This window comes from Globicephala melas, chromosome 1 (genome assembly GCF_963455315.2).
Source record: "Globicephala melas chromosome 1, mGloMel1.2, whole genome shotgun sequence".
In the NCBI taxonomy this organism is placed as follows: domain Eukaryota; kingdom Metazoa; phylum Chordata; class Mammalia; order Artiodactyla; family Delphinidae; genus Globicephala; species Globicephala melas.
In genome coordinates, this window is record NC_083314.1 from 152,826,577 (window position 1) to 152,843,168 (window position 16,592).

General features: G+C 49.0%; 1 protein-coding gene across 1 annotated transcript in view; it reads right to left on the reverse strand.

Moving 5' to 3' along the window:
- The window catches only part of CFAP57 (cilia and flagella associated protein 57), a 76,377-nt gene that overhangs the window by 21,781 nt on the left and 38,004 nt on the right, over nucleotides 1-16,592 (reverse strand). The window contains exons 11-17 of the mRNA XM_030866856.2: nucleotides 14,444-14,605; nucleotides 10,848-11,003; nucleotides 9,269-9,362; nucleotides 8,448-8,638; nucleotides 4,700-4,873; nucleotides 3,515-3,673; nucleotides 314-457 (exon numbers count right to left, since the gene is read on the reverse strand). Coding sequence (XP_030722716.1) covers nucleotides 314-457; nucleotides 3,515-3,673; nucleotides 4,700-4,873; nucleotides 8,448-8,638; nucleotides 9,269-9,362; nucleotides 10,848-11,003; nucleotides 14,444-14,605 — 1,080 coding nt within the window. The remainder of the gene's footprint in view (nucleotides 1-313; nucleotides 458-3,514; nucleotides 3,674-4,699; nucleotides 4,874-8,447; nucleotides 8,639-9,268; nucleotides 9,363-10,847; nucleotides 11,004-14,443; nucleotides 14,606-16,592) is intronic.

Below are 16,592 nucleotides of genomic sequence, written 5' to 3' on the forward strand. Positions count from 1 at the left end.
ACCCTGTTGGGCCTTCCCGTGGCTTCTTCTGCGGAGTGGATGCTGTCCACACCTTGGGAGCAGGGAGGGGCTGTGAGGAGAGCTTCCTTTCTTTTTTCTTTTCTTTAAAAAAAAATTTTTTTTTTGCTGTGCTGAACGGCATACGGGATCTCAGTTCCCTGACCAAGGATCAAACCCACAGCCCCTGCAGTGGAAGCATGGGAGTCTTAACCACTGGACCGCCAGGGAAGTCCCAGGAGAGCTTTCTTTCATTCCCTCCTGGCCAGCCAGGAATGGTTGGGAAGGAGGCCAGGGGGTCCAGATGGCTTCTCACCTTTTGAATCTGTTCCTTCATCACCTTGATCTCATTCTCTCGAGGTTCTATTTGCTTCTTCAGCTCCTTTATTTTGTAGTCAAGCACAAACTTGAATTTCTCTAGTTCTTGATTTTTCTTTTTCAGATCATAGATTCGCTTCTCCTGTGCGTGAGAGGAGAGAGAAGTTGAGAGAGCTACCAGGAGGTCCTGGTACGGAATCCCTTTAGGCAAAGTGCACAAATCCTGTGACCTCCTGATTGAGGAGGCCACAGACTGCTCCCCTTGCTGGGGACACAAAGGCCGGATCCCCCACCAGAGGGAACCATTGACTTCTTGGCTTCGGTGCCAGGACTACATTCCTTCACTCACCCATTCAGACATAGGTTTTGGTCAACTGTGTTTTCCAAAGCTCACCTGGGCAGCATCTCCTGTCGTACATGCTCTTCTACAAGAGAAGAGCGTGCTTCTTCTGCTTCTCCATCAGGAGGTGATGTCTAATTCCCTCCCCTTGCATCTGGCTGGACTTATGGTTTGCTTGTATCCAACGAATGAAACTCAAGTGATGCTGCATAGCTTCCCAGGCTAGCTTGGAAAAGGCCGAGCAGATTCCACCTGGTTCTCTTGGAACACGTGCTCTGGGAGGCCATCTGCTATGTGAAAAGTCCTCCTACACTGAGACCTCCAGGCTGCAGAGCATGTTTGGTGCTCTGTCAACAGTCCCAGCTAAGCTCAGCCTCCCAGCCATGCTGGTCAAGGGGCTGGACATGGGGATGAAGAAGCCACCTTGGAGGCTGGTCTTCCAGCCCCCTGCTGTGGGAGTCACCCAACTGAGGCCCCACTAGGACCCAGACATCGGGGACACAGACAAGCCATCCCGTTGTACCCTGTCCAAATTCCAGACCCACAAAATCTGCAAGCATAATAAAACAGTTGTTTTCCACCACTACGTTTTGGGGTAATTTGTTGCAAGGCAACTGTAGTTGGAATGTAGGTCTATCCATTACCACACATTTACTGCACAAAGATCTTTTGCCAAGGTCGGAGATTCCACATAGAAATACGCCACAGTCCCTAGCCTTACAGAGAAACACACTAGCTGGGAAAGCAGATGTGTCAACAAATGTAAACCTACACTGTGACAGGTATTGTGGAAGAGGGAGGCACATGGAAGGCGTGGTGTGTATTGAGGGTGCTGAGAACAACTTGTGTGAGTCAGGGTGGTGGTTCATGGGGACAGTGAGAGGTGAGCCTGGAGGGGAGGAGGGGAGAGAGGCAAGGGTCTTCCATGTTGGGTTAAAGAGTTGAGAATTTATCCCGGAGGCCAGAAGTTGGTAAGCTATAGCGCTCGGGCCAAATCTGACCTGCTGCCTGTTCTCATAAAGTTTTTTTTTTATACTTAAAAAAAAATTATTTATTTTCGCTGCGTTGGGTCTTTGTTGCTGCGCGCAGGCTGTTCTCTAGTTGCAGCGAGCAGGGGCTACTCTTCGTTGTGGTGGGTGGGCTTCTCATTGCGGTGGCTTCTCTTGTTGCAGAGCACGGGCTCTAGGTGCGCAGGCTTCAGTAGTTGTGGCATGCAGGCTCAGTAGTTGTGGCTCATGGGCTCTACAGTGCAGGCTCAGTAGTTGTGGCGCAGGGGCTTAGTTGCTCCACGGCATGTGGGATCTTCCTGGCCCAGGCCTTGAATCTGTGTCCCCTGCATTGGCAGGCAGATTCTTAACCACTGCGCCACTAGGGAAGCCCATGTTTTCATGAAGTTTGATTGGAATGTAGCCAAGCCCATTCGTCGATGTCTTGTCTATGGCTGATTTTATGCTACTGCGGCAGAACTGAGCAACTGTGGCAGAGACCACACTGCTTGAAAATATTTACTACCTTGCCCTTTAGAGAAAAAAAAATTTTGCTGCCCCTTGCCACAGGCAGTTGGGACGTGTGAAAGAATTTTAAGTGGAAGAGTGACAATAATTACAGAGTGTGGTGGCAGGGAGCCCGGATGGGAAGTGGGAAGGAAGGCCGTTAGACCCGTTAGGAGGCTGGTGCAATTTTCTAGAGGTCTTAACCTCTTTCTCGTCAAAAACCCACTTTGAGTTGGGGGGAGCAGTAAATTGGGAGATTGGGGTTGACATAAACACACTACTATATATAAAATAGATAACTAATAAGGACCTACTGTATAGCACAGGGAACTCCACTCAATACTCTGTAAAGACCTACATGGGAAAAGAATCTAAAGAAGAGTGGATGTAGGTATATGTATAAGTGATTCACTTTGCGGTACACCTGAAACTAATACAACTTTGTAAACTAACTCTACTCCAATAAAATTTAAATTAAAAAAAAAAACCCTTTGAGAATCTGTGGAGAGCTTTGACTCCTCCCTAAAAAACGCCCAGATACAAATGCAAACGCTCACTTGAAAAAATGATATGTGCGCACTGTCTCATTTCATCCTTATCAGAGCCCCTGAGGGCCGCATCCACAGGTGGGGAAACAAGGCTTGGATTAGTTGCCTGAGGTCCTGTGGCCAATTGCAGAGGCTGCCCTGGAACCTAGCTCACTAGGCTGAAACCTGCGTTCTCAACCACCCAGCAGTTGTGTCCAACTAAGGCAGCAATGGCAGAGGGACTGGAGAGGAGGGTGCGGAGCCTGGATTTGCTCAGGAGGAGGATATGAGATTTTGGATACGGAGGTGGTGTGCCTCACAAAATGTGATGTGTTTCTTTTAGTGTTTTGTGAGAAAGCCATCCAGAAAAATGATACCACTTTCTGGGGTATCCAGTGGTTACAGGGCCAACCACGGGGGAGTTCCTCTCTGACCAGGGGGACCACATGGGCGATGGGGTGAGTGAGTCCATGGGATGGTCACCCTGGGATGCCTGGCGCAGTGGCGAGCAGGGGCCTGGCAGTCAGCACTCAGGTTGTTACCCCAAGTCCGTCACCTATGAACTGTACGAGCCTGGGCAAGATACTTACCCCTCGGAACCAGTTTCCTGAGCTATACAACTGGGTGGCTCATGGTCCCTGGGGTTGTTGGGGGAATTGAATGGTATGTGTTTACAGCGGTTAGCCCAGTGCCAAGCACACAGTAGGCACTTCACCCCACCCCCATCAAGTTCAATAAATGGGTTCCAGGAAGGCAGGGACCCTGTCTCTTGAGCTGTGTCCTCATTGCCTGGGTCCGTCTAGGCGGGAGTTGAGGCGGGACACAGGATGTACCTTTACCTTATCCTGAATCGTCTCGTCTCTTTCCTGGATCTCCTGCTTGAGACCCAGGATGTCCTTCTCCAGGGACTTGATGACTCCTTGCAGCTTCACCTGCTCTCCCTTCAGAATCTCAGTGTCGTTGGTTCGCTCTTCAATCTCTTTCTGCAGGTTGCTGAACTAGAGGAACAAACAGCAACGACAGAGACCACCAGAGCCTGTGAACTCATCTCCATTCCTCCTGACTGCCTGTAGACTTTAAGAGCTCCCCATCAGAATTTGGGACAGTCAAGAACTTCCCAGGGGACAATTCTGTCCGACAAGATCCAGTCCCATCCCCTTATGTGAAGAAGGGCTGTCTGCCTTAAGAGGCTCCAGAGAGACCAGTTCCCCCAGCAGATCCAGAGTCTTCCATGACCACACTGACCCTGAAAGGCTGGGATCCATGCCCCATCGAGGTTGCAGAGGTTGGGCCCTAACTGATGAGCCATCTTAGTCATGTCCAAGAAGGGAAGATGTGATTGTCCCCTGGATTGACTAGTAGTGTGATTTCTAATAGGAAAGAACATGAGCTTGCTTTGAACTTGGCTTCTCTTAGGCTAAACGTTTCGGGGCAACTGGTAATTCTATAAGGATCTATGAATTGAATGCCTCCTCACCCAGCCATCAGTGACTACAAACATCTCCCCTGCCTTATAACCTAAGCATCCTATACTCCCAATCTTTCTCCCGCCCACAGAGTCTGAACAGGAGCACCCCTGAATCCCTGCACTGAGAGCCTGAGGACACCTCCAGGTGAAAACTTTATCTATCTCACCTCCAAAGACCGCATTTCCACTTTAAATATTTAGCTCTGAAAACTCTAAATCCCACTTGCCAATAAATGAAAGCCCAGGGTGTCCACCAGTGTCATGGTGAACCTCACCGTCCCTGCAAACAGGAAAGAGGAGGGGGAGCCCCGATGGTTACCCCGTCAGACGATGTGGTAAGGATCTGTCTGCCTGTCTGGGCAGGGGGAACCCTCACACCAGCCAGTGCTGTTTTCCTAACCCGCTTGCTGGAGATGAGGACATTCAGATGGGATCTTGCCAGGTCATCCCGGGGCAGAGCCGCCATCAGCCGGCTCCGTGTCCGTCTACCCACCCCATGCTTTCTCTGTAGTGAGGCCCTGGTCTGCCCCCAGGCCTCTCGGGAACAGCCTGGTACCTTCTTCCTCATGATGCCCGTTTCTCCTTTGAGCCGCAGGTTTGACTCCTTTTCATCCCGAAGCTTCTTCTCATACTTGGTTTTGATATCTTGGATCTCACGGTCTTCATCTTCTTCAATCTGCTTCTTGGTCTCTTCAAACTCGCGCAGCTGCTGCCTGACATCTTCCTGTGCCTGGCTCGGAGAGAGGGAGAGTGTGTGCCCAGGGAAGAGGGGACACGCGGCACCCTTGTGCTCAGAGGGCCTGGGACGAGGTGAACATACAAGGCCTATCATGGGGATGGGAGACCGAGTGTTAGTACAGGAGTGGAAACCAAGGCCATGGGTCCCTTGACCCTTCCACTTTCTTTCTGTCCTTCTGTTTGTCCCCCTTTCCCTACCAGATCAGGCCTTGGGCTCTATCACTTCAACCACTGTCCCACCAACATCCCCCAACCCTGTTCCACCTCTGGTCTTCTTCACACTGACACCAGCCCCCTTCTATCTTTCCCTCATTAAACTTGTGACGCTTGTAACTTTATATTTATTTGTGGAATTACTTGATTGTCTCTCCCATTAGATGTAAGCTCCTCGAGGGCAAAAACCCAGTCTATCACGCCCACCGGAGTTCCCAGTGTACAACGCACACTGACACACAGTAGGTACTCAATAAATATCTGAATGAATGAGTGAAGCTTTAATTCCACCCTCCCCCTCCTTAATCCAACCAATCCCGTACTTTTCACCTCTTGAATCCATCCACTTTATGCCTCTGCCACTGCCCAGGCCCCTGTCATCTCTTGCCTGGACTGTTGTCAGCCTCCTAGCCAGCCTCCTGCCTCTGGTCATGCTTCCCTCCAGTCGGATCTCATTCTCTAGTCGAGGGGAGCTTTCTAAACCACACACCTGGTCATGCCAACCCCCACTTGCAAGCCTTCTCTGGCTCACCCTTGTCCTCATGGTAGAGTCCAGACTCTTGAAACGGGTCCACAGGCTCTCAGGAGGCAGTTCCAGTGCATCTCCCTGGCCTCAGCCAACACTCCCACCCCAGGCTCTCTCCAGTGTGAACTAACTTCAGTTCCCGCAGTGTGCATGGTCCTCAGCTGCTGAGCCTGGATACCCGCTGTCCCTCTGACTCCAGCGTCTTCCCGTGGCTCTCTCCTATTCTTCCTCCGGCTCTCGGTTCAGCTATCATTTCCCGTGTGAATACTGTACGTCCCCCATCACTTTACATTATATTGTAAATGCCTGTTTGACATAGAGGCTCCTTGACGGCAGGGCCACATCTCCACCCACTGCAGTGAACACCCAGCACATATCTGGTACATGTCGGTGCTGAATGAGGAAAAGCCTAGAGCCCAGATGCTGGGAAAACGAGCTCTGCCTGGTGGAGTTTGGGGAGTGACTGGGGCAGGGCTCCTCCTTGCTCACTGCTGCCCAGGGGTGGACATTTACATCACGGTAGAGTCAATGGCTTTCTTCTCACACTGACCCTGGTATTCTCCCAGGCTGCATGTACCATCCCTGGACTGAGTGTTTTGGAGGTTGAGTGAGACAAGGTGGTTTTAAAACTGGGCTCAGTGGCCTCCTGAGAAAGGCTTCTCTTTGCCCATCGCGTCACCAGACCCTTGCTGGACAGAAGCCTGGCCAGGGCGGCTCCGACTGCAGCCTAGAGGGGCCCGCAAGCCCCTGCTCTTGGTCTGGGAGATGTTGCTAAAAAGTAGAAGCAGCCTAGCCGGTAGTAAGATGGCACTCGGGACGAATCTCCCTAGGAAGGTTCTGAGTTGAAATCTTACTGACTCAAAAGAAGAAAAGCCTTGTCATCACTGTGGGAGGAAGGCTGGCTTCTCTCCCCTCTGGGAGGATCGATCCATTCACCCTAAAATCAGAGCCCAGCAAACCACGATGTTGCTGTGTAAGCCACATGGGCGAAAGGGGCCCGGGGGTCCTGAGAACGCAGAGGAGGGATGCTTAGCCCTGTGGGAGGGAAGGGTTAGGGAGGAATCGTCAAGGAGTTAGCTCTTGTCCTGAGTCCCTGAGGGGGCAAACAAGTGCCTAGATGAAGAGGCATCATCCTGAGCAGGGGCTCAGAGGTTGTGCAGGAAACTCCCAGAGGCTCCACATCACTGGACAGGGGCAGCTGGAAATGGGGCTGGGGAGGTGGGCAGGGCAGCGAAGGAACATTCCTCACGCCGTGGAACTGGAAGCAGGCCGGGCTCAGGTGCGGGTGGAATCTCTTAGCTCCCCCTCTGCTATCAGAGCTCAGCCTCTACCAGGTCTGCGGGACCTCCACCCTCTACTTCTCATCACCTATATATCCCCCACTGCCTGGTCACCCTCCCTGTTCACCGAAGACTTCTGGATGTCAACTCACCGTCTTCCCTGCCATCACCAGGCTGGTTACAGAGGATCCTAGAACGTCTCCTGGTGCTTTGCCCCTTATCTTCCCGCACCCACTCTCAGGTCCACCCCCTGGAATGGTGCCGCCTCTGAAGTCTTAAAATACAGGCCCTGCTCTCCGAGCACAGGTGACTTCTCTGTTGGGTCCCAGGTGCACCATCCCAGCTCTCAACCTCATCACGTCCCCTCGCCTGGTCGTGGTTCCTCCACTGACTCTTGGTGCCTTGCTGACCCTCTCTGGCCTGGACCCCGTGGCAGGTCACCAGCCAACCTTTATTTTCACCACCCAGAGAAGCCCCAGCTCTGGCTCAGGGCGGCTCCAGGCCTTCCTCTCTCACACACCTATTTGCTGAGCCCTGCTGTGGAATAGCGCAGGGCCTGCTGGGTGAACGCCGCCAGAATTCGCCTCTCAGACCTCAGCTGCGCCTTCAGCTACAGACCTGCCCGCCCCCTTCTTAGTCACTCCCTTCCTCATTCCCTTCAAAAATCACTCCATACTTTCGTGACTCTCCTGCCCTCTCACTGTCAGCGACAACGTCTGCCAGAATTTCGTGCCAAAAAGGACACCATCTGGCCTCTCTCATTTTTCCCTTCATCTTGGGAAACGAGATATTTTGGCAACCCAACTGCTTGAATATTCTATGACTTTGCCCTGCCTGTATGTTCTTAACCTCCTGCATTTCCCAGTCTCCTGGTTAATTCCAGCTTCCAAGCCTCCTGGATCTCGGTAGCTCCTGCCAGCCTTTCCAGACCTTGCAGGTCAGGGTGGGTGCTGTGTCTGCATTCCCCACTGTCCCGTCTACACCCTGATGAATATCAGCCTGTGTGACCGCCTTTCTCACCCACTGAGAACCTGGCCCCATGTTTCACTTCGCTTCACCACCCAGCACTCAGGCTGGTAAACCAATAAGACACAGTCTGTGTTTGTTGAGTCAGCGCAGGAATGATTTCACTGGCTTACAATGTCTTGCAAGACATAAGAAGTTACGAAGGGGTTTCAGGCAACCACCTTTCCCATGGTTCAGGTCCCTGTTCCTCTCCAGTTCTAGAGGCTTCTTCTAGAAAGCTCTCCCCAGTGCTTAAGGCTCGAAGGTACAGTTAGGAGAGAACAATAGTTATGAACTTAGTCTATCCAAGGAACTTTACTTTCAAAAGCTGAGCACCTCCCAGCTCAGGGAGTCCCTTGGCCGCCAGGGAAACAAACATATAAACAGCACAAAACAAGGCCAAACGAAACACACTCGGAAAGGAAGGTGGGGAAGGAAATGGAGGTCAAGCGAGGCTTCCCACAGCTCTCTGGACTGTTCCCAGGCCAGGCCTGCAGGATGGCACCATGACAGGGAGGCACAGCTCTGCTTCCTGCGAGTACCTCTTCCAGGAGGGTGATTTTCTCCTGCAGTTTGGCCTCGTAAAACTCAGTCAGCTCCTCCAGGGCCTGGCTCTTGGTCTCATCGTTATCCCGAAGCTGTTTCTCATACTCTTCCTGCATCCTCTGGGACTTGAGCTGCAACTCCTGGTACTTCTCATATTCTAGAAGCAACTTTTGGTTGTTGCAACATTCTGGAGAGAAGCAAGGAAGGTTATTTCAGGAGGGACAGTAGCATCAGCCTCAGGGACACCCAGGGGAGCCTTGGGTGCTTTTCCAGCCTTGGGCCCCCTTCCAGCACCAGCTAGAGCTCCTGCCTCCACAGGCGAGATACAAATGCACACCTGTCTTCCTCACGGGCCCCCCACGCCATCGTTTTGTCTGGCAGCCCGATTTCCTCCCTTCACCATCTAGGCGGAAAGGTTTCCAGGAAAGTGCAGAGGGGTATTTGTGGGTTCAGGGCCAAGAAGACTGCCCTGAGTGTGCAAAATGGGTACTAGTACCCCCATTTTATGGGACAGTAAACTGAGGCTTGGTGAGCTTAGGTGATTCCCAAGAGCACCCAGCAAGTCCAGGTGAATATGGGACCCAAGGCAGCCTATCAGGCTCCAAACCCACACTTTTCCTACCTCCTACTGGCATGCAGTAGGTGTTTAATTTGTGTTTAATCAATGAGTAAATACACAGGAGCAAAAACCATGGTGAGTTCCAGGGGATAAATGTACGCTGTTTATAGACTGGGGCTTCTGCTGAATCTGGAGGACTCTCAGACTTTGCTCCCAGTCAACTGCCCTCTGCCCAGTGGCCTCCACTGATGGCCTCACCCAAGTCCTGCAGTTCCCGGCTCTGTTTTTCCAGGAGGTCTTCCATGCGTTCACGATGGAGTGCATCCTGCTTTTCTTTTTCTGCTCTTAAAACCTAAGACACAGAGTAAAATGCTCTCATTTCTACACATCTGCTGAAAGCACCACCATGAGAAGCACCAGTTGTACAAGTGAGAGCCTCCTTCACTCACACACATTTCCCAAGCCCTTACTTTGCACCAAGCACTGTTCTACAAGCAACATGCAAGTTATCCCTTTTATTTGCATTATATTCTGCTGTGAAAATTCTATACTATCTCTATTTAGATCCTTCTACGAAATGAATCTTGTCAATGATGAGTTCAGTTTTGGACATGCACCAAATGGATTTCTGGGTGGAAAAGGTAAGGACTGATTTGAATTCTCTGTTGTCAGCACATTGCTCTCAAGGAAATCCTTGGCTATGTTAATGTATCAGCTTCTAAGAAAGTGTTTTCTTTAATGGAGCAGGAAAGCTCTTTGCAGGAAGGGGAGGTATCTAACTTTGTGCTCAGATTACAGAAGGCACCAATGTTTGTCGATTAAATGAATGAAATAATAAAATTAACTGCCAGGGTGTTTTTAGACCCATGGAGATAACATAAAAGAACAAATATCACTTGAGCAAAAAACTGGCTGTTCTGGTGAAGGGCCAGGCAGATTTGTACAGAACAGAGAAATCATTCTGGGAGAGTCCTGGACCATCTTTAACTACAGGAAGGCCATTTAGACTATATATTTTTCAAATTAATAATTAATTATTTTATTTTTTGTCTGCGTTGGGTCTTCGTTGCTGCGCATGGGCTTTCTCTAGTTGCAACGAGCGGGGGTTACTCTTTGTGGTGCGCGGGCTTCTCATTGTGGTGGCTTCTCTTTGTTGCAGAGCACAGGCTCTAGGCACACAGGCTTCAGTAGTTGTGGCATGCGGGCTCCGTAGCTGTGGCCTGCGGGCTCTAGAGCGCAGGCTCAGTAGTTGTGGTGCACAGGCTTAGTTGCTCCGAGGCATGTGGGATCTTCCCGGACCAGGGTTCAAACCCGTGTCCCCTGCATTGGCAGGCGGATTCTCAACCACTGCGCCACCAGGGAAGCCAATTTAGACTAATTTTATTTAACCTACTGATAATTCTGAGGTCAATATCCTGCTAGCTCTTCTCTTTCCATACTTTATTTTTCTTGTTACTTTTCATTTTGCTTTTAAATAAGTTTCTCTTGACCACAAAGGCAATATATTCTCATGGTGGAGAATTTGGAAATTATAGAACAGCATAAAGAACAAAATTTAAACGATCCACAATCCCAGCTTCCAGAGATAATCACACTGCTAGCTATTCTCTTAAAAATCGTTCTATGTGTATTTATTTTACATCATTAATAGCATTCACTATAGAGAGTTCTATATTCTGCTTTTTTTCCCACTTAGCACTTTGTTGTAAGCATTTCTGATGTTATCAACTATGCTTTAAAATTGCACATTATCATATGTCTTATTGTTTGAGTGTATGCCAGTTGTCTTGAGTGAGCAGGAAATTTCTTGTTATTCGCCGTTGTTGGTTCAACAGACCTGGTTTTTCATTTCCAAGGACTCCATTTCCTGGAGGAACTTGTCTGTTAGTTCCTTAACCTTCTCAGAATAGTTCATATCCTTTAGTCGAAGTTGATACTCATTCTCCATTCTTAACTCTTCCACACGAGTCTTCAGCTCCAACATAACCTGAACCTTTGGGAGAAGGACACAGAATCAACAACAATCACAGTGCGGGTGAATCAGACTATTTAAACCCGTGGCCTTGAGCTCTCTGAGACCTACAGCTCTGCTCAGGCTCCAACGCATGTGTCATCTTTCTGCACAAGGCACACAGACCAGACACTAGGAGAAATAGGAGCTTCTTCCTCTACCCTCAAAACGTGTGATCAGTGAGCTCCACTGTGCAACAGGCAGCATGCTAATAACTCACATCTCCTTCGGCTATGCTTAGATGTCACCTCAGTGAGGTCTACACAGACCACATGACTTAATCCTGCTTCCTTCCCCTTCCCATTCCCGGCACCTCTGACTCCCCCCATCCCCTTACTCTGCTCTACTTTTTTATTATTCCCTTAAATCTTGGCACTTTTAAATGTTACTTATTATTTTAGGGTCTTTTGTTTTCATCCCCCACTAGAATTTAATCTCCAAGAAGGCTGAGATCTCTGTTGGTTTTGTATGCTGATGTACCCCAAGTACCTAGAACGGTGCCGGACACAGAGTAGGCACTCGAAAAATATTTGTTGAATCATGATTCCTGACCCCATGGAACTTACAGTCTACTGAGACAGCCAAGGAGACATAACATTACCAATTGTGGTAAGTGCCCAAAGCCAGGGAGTGTGCACGCAGGCTAGGGTAGAGAAGGACTGAAGGCGGATGCATTGGTTGGGGGGTCTGCATAGTTCAGGTGGGGGACGGTAAGGGCCTGACCAGAGGTGGGGAGCAGAGCAGAAGGGAAAGATTCCAGAGAAAGAGATTTTAGGGAACGTGGTGCCTGATGGGTTGTGGGGTGAAGTGAGAGGACTGTGGATGGAGACCGTCTCCCCGGCCCAGACAATTCCCTGAGGGTTGCATTGGCCTGTCTTGCTTCACTGCTTTATCCTGGGAGCCCAGCACAGGACCGGCACTAAACAAATATGTATCAGATGAATACATGGCCCTGGGGGCCCGCCGCGGACGAGTGGGACACATTTTGGTGGGAATGACCTGGTTCTGACATGTTGCATTGGAGGCACCTGCTCATTGCCCTTCTCCATCCTTTTCCACATTGCTGCTACACAGCAGTCTCTTCAGACACAAATCTACTGAGTCATCCCCTAACTTAGATCATCAGTGGGGCCTTAGGAAGCATTTCCAAAGTCTAAAACATGGTGTAAAAGGCCCCTCACTATCTCTCTGTTTCACCTCCAATGCTTCTCTCCGGCATCCCCTCTACTCTCCAACCCCACCAGCTAGGAGCATCCTCCCCAGAGCATCCCCCCTCGTCCGTTTGCACACACTCATTCCTCGGGGTGGAAGGCCCTTTGCAACTTGTTCTGGAGGCTCCATTCAAGGCTCACTTCCCCTGGCACCAGCTGGCCTGGGTCAGGGTCCCTTCCCTGTGTTCCCACAGCACAGTTCCTTCATAACACTCATTACACACTTGGTTCCCTTTTAAAATTTTACCTATACTTCTTCCCGTGATATAAGCTCCAGGACCATCTATGTCTTTCATTTCTGTAATCCCAGACCTAGTACAGTGTCTGGTACATAGCACATCTTTCTGCAAATACTAGTTAGGTGCATGAATAAATGAATGACTGAATGAGTGGGTAAATCACGATAGTTACATAGAATGTCATAGAATGTAAAGAAAAAGAGAGAGCTGGGAATTCTGGGCAATGTGGCTTTCAAGGCCAGTTGAAGGAAGAGCCAGGAAGGGAGCTGGGGAGGAACAGTCCGAGAGGCACACAGGCAATGATGTGGTGTGGTCTCTTGGAGCCCGAGAGAGAAGGGAATTTCAAGAAGTGAGCAGAACATACACTAGTCACTTCCAGCTTGGCAGCCGTGCTGTCAGGCCTAGCTGGGGGCTGGGGGCTGAGGTCAGGAGTCAGCCCAGACACCTCAGGCTTTTGGTGCAGCCTGGTGTCTCCTACTTGGTGTCTTCCCCTCCCCTCTGAGAAGAAGAGAGAAAATAGAGAAGAAGGAAGAGGAGGAGACACATTTGCCTGCAGGAGGTCAGACTCTTAACTCTCACAGCCTCTTCCTCAGCCTTCCTCCCACTTCCCTTTCCTGCAGAAAGTTCCAGGGAGCTCTAGGAGGGCTCTTCAGCAATCGCCAGGGGCCTATCATCCTGCTCTGGGGCCATTGTGGTCCTGCTGGTTTCGCTTGTCTCTGTCCCTCACTTGGAGTTTTTTTTTTGCGGTACGCAGGCCTCTCACTGTTGTGGCCTCTCCCGTTGCAGAGCACAGGCTCCAGACGCACAGGCTCAGCGGCCATGGCTCACGGGCCCAGCCGCTCCGCGGCATGTGGGATCTTCCCGGACCGGGGCACGAACCCGTGTCCCCTGCATCGGCAGGCGGACCCTCAACCACTGCGCCACCAGGGAAACCCCTCTGTCCCTCACTTGACTGTGAGTTTCCTGATCACAGGGCCCATCCTGTCTTCTCCCACATGCATCCACAGTGACCAGCAAACAGTAGGTACTCAATGAATGCACTTTAAACTCTGGATGAACAGCAGTGAGCTCGCAGCTGTGCACCCTCTGTGAGCCCCGTGAGGTTACCGCCCAGTCGGTTTCTCCCTCGGGGAGCGCAGCACTCAGAGCGCTCAAGACACATCTTAACGGACTGCTAGCTGCATCAACAGGAGGGCAGGTGCTCTGAGGTCACGATTAGGAGAGTGCGCTCCTGATGAAGTCTGGATTGGAACTCTGGGCCTACTCCTAATTAGCTCAGTGACTTTGGACACGTCACCCAACCTCTCCAAAACCATTCTTTGAAACGTGGGGAAAACAACACTATCTTCTCCATAGAGATATTGGGAGATTTAAATGAGAAAATACTTATAAAGTAATTATCACAGTGTCTGCTTCACGGCTGACCTAAAAAAAAGTTGGTGATTGGTTACTATTACTGTTATTGTTTTATTATTGAGAGGAGTGGGTTTCAGGACTGTTTTATAAATATCTTTGTTTTCTTTTTAAAGAAGTTTCCAGATACCAGCAGTTATTAAGTTTCACAGATACAACTGGAATATACAAGTTTGTCACTTTAATTTTGTAAATATTTATCGGAAATATTTATGTAAATATTTATTTACGCCTTGCACGAGCTGGAAACTGCTGGTCATACAAGCAAATTATATGTCGTGGTTCCTGCCCTCAAAGAGTAGGAGAGGAAAGATAGGTCACAGGCTAGAAGTAGAGCTCAGCGTAAGTCAAGACAATCACGTGGCAGAAGGACAGGTGGGGTGGGGAGGACACAGAATGCAGCGGTGGTGGTGTGGGCGAGCATGTACAGGGAGCTGTGGGGGTCTGTGCTGGGCACAGGGGAAGCCGGGCTAGAGAAGGGCTCTATGCCGGTCCCAGGACTTTGGATGCAGCCTGGTACGGAATTTCCATGTCCCTCTTCACTAGATCCAATTCTTACCTTCTCTTCCATGTCCGTCTTGGTAACCAGCACCTCTTCAGCAAAGCCCACCTCCCTCTGTCGCCTGATTCCCGGACCATCCTTATCAAAGACCTTCCAGGTGAACAGGCAGCCATCCTCGGCGACGCTCAGCAGGAACTGGTCATCAAAGGTGAGCGACATCTGAGGAGACAGAGCATGGACAGAAGGTTTTCGCAGGCCGTGGAGAGCAGGACTGAGCCAGCTGTTGTGCAAGCCCTCCCTCCGTGCCAGCCTGGGTACAGCCTCCTGGGGAGGAAGACTCTATCTTAGAAAAGACATGAGACAAGAACCGTCACGGGCTTCTGGGAATGAATAAAAGAATAAGACTATGTATATGTTCTCTGTGGATTTGGAATCGTTAGAGTCAATTATTATGTACACTATATAAGAACTCTCAAAACTTAGCAGTAAAAAACCCCGATAATCCAACTAGAAAGTGGGCAAAAGACACAGAGACATTTCACTGGAGAAGTTATACAAATGGCAAATAAGCACATGAAAAGATGTTCAACATTACTAGCCATTAGGGAAATGTGAATTAAGACTATGATGAGATGTCACTATACACCTATTAGAACAGCTAAAATAAAAAATAGTGATAATACCAAATGCTGGCAATGATGCAGAGAAACTGGATCTCTCATGCATTGCTGGTAGGAATGGAAAACAGCTTGGTAGTTTCTTAAAAAACTAAATAAACACACTTGCAATATATGATCCAGCAACAGTATTCCTGGGCATTTACCCCAGAGAAATGAAAACATGTCAACATAAAAGCCAGTACATAATTGTTCATAGCAGTTTTATTTGTAATAGCCCAAAACTGGGGGAAAAAAAAATCAAATAACCCACAAGAGGTAGATGGTTAAACAAATCACGGTACATCCTTACCATGGAATTCTACTCAGCAAAAATGGAATAAAGTATTGATACATGAAATAACTTGCATGGAGCTCAGGGTATTATGCTGAGTGAAAAAAGCTCCTCTCGGGGCTTCCCTGGTGGCACAGTGGTTGAGAGTCCGCCTGCCGATGCAGGGGACACGGATTCGTGCCCCGGTCCGGGAAGATCCCACATGCCGCGGAGCAGCACGGCCCGTGAGCCATGGCCACTGAGCCTGCGCGTCCGGAGCCTGTGCTCCGCAACGGGAGAGGCCACAACAGTGAGAGGCCAGCGTACCGCCAAAAAAAAAAAAAAAAAAAAAAGCTCCTCTCAAATGGTCACATACTGTATGATTATTTATATAAAATTCTCAAGATGTCAAAATTATAGAAATGGAAAGCAAATTAGTGGTTGCTGAGGACTAGGTATGGTGTTGGGTGACTATGAAGGGTAGCACGAGGAAGCTGCTGTGGCGCAGGAATAGTTCTGTGTCTTGCGTGCAGTGGTGGTTACACACATTTATGCATCTATGTGAAAAAATGATACAGAACCCCACACATGATGTACCAGTGTCAGTTTTCTGGTCTGACACTGTACAGTAGTTACATTAGATGTAACTATTGGGGGAAATTGGGTGAAGGGCACACAGGACCTTGATGCTATCTTACAGATTTCCTACGAATCTATAATTACTTCAAAATAAAAAGTGAAAAGTAAAGAATCAACTATGGAAACTGTCCTCTCACAGTCACCAATATGTGTCAAGAACCTTAAAAATGGCAATGCTCTTTCCCTCAGGATTCGCTCTCTGCCTAGGCATTTAGCCTTAGAAAATAATCAGAGATGCTCAGAGAAATCTATAGGCTAGGATATTCATAAGTTCATGATAATTTAAATGCCCAGTTGTAAGAGAAGAGTTAAATAAGTTACGTTCCATCATTGTGATAGGATATTTGAATAGCTACTAAAATCATGCTTTTGAGGAATATTTAATCATACAAAAAATGCTTACAAGAGCATAAATTTAAAAAAAAGCAGCCTACAAGAGCATACGTACAGTATGGTCTTAATTTATTTAAAGCATATGCACAAAAAAGTAGAAGAAAATGCATCACTATATTAATGATAATGCTATTATGAGGATTTTTATTCCTAAAATAAACATGTATTGCTTTTATAATCAGAAAAGTAAACATCTTATCCACAAAACTTAGTAGCTCTGAAGCAAAAGGGGGGAATATGTGAT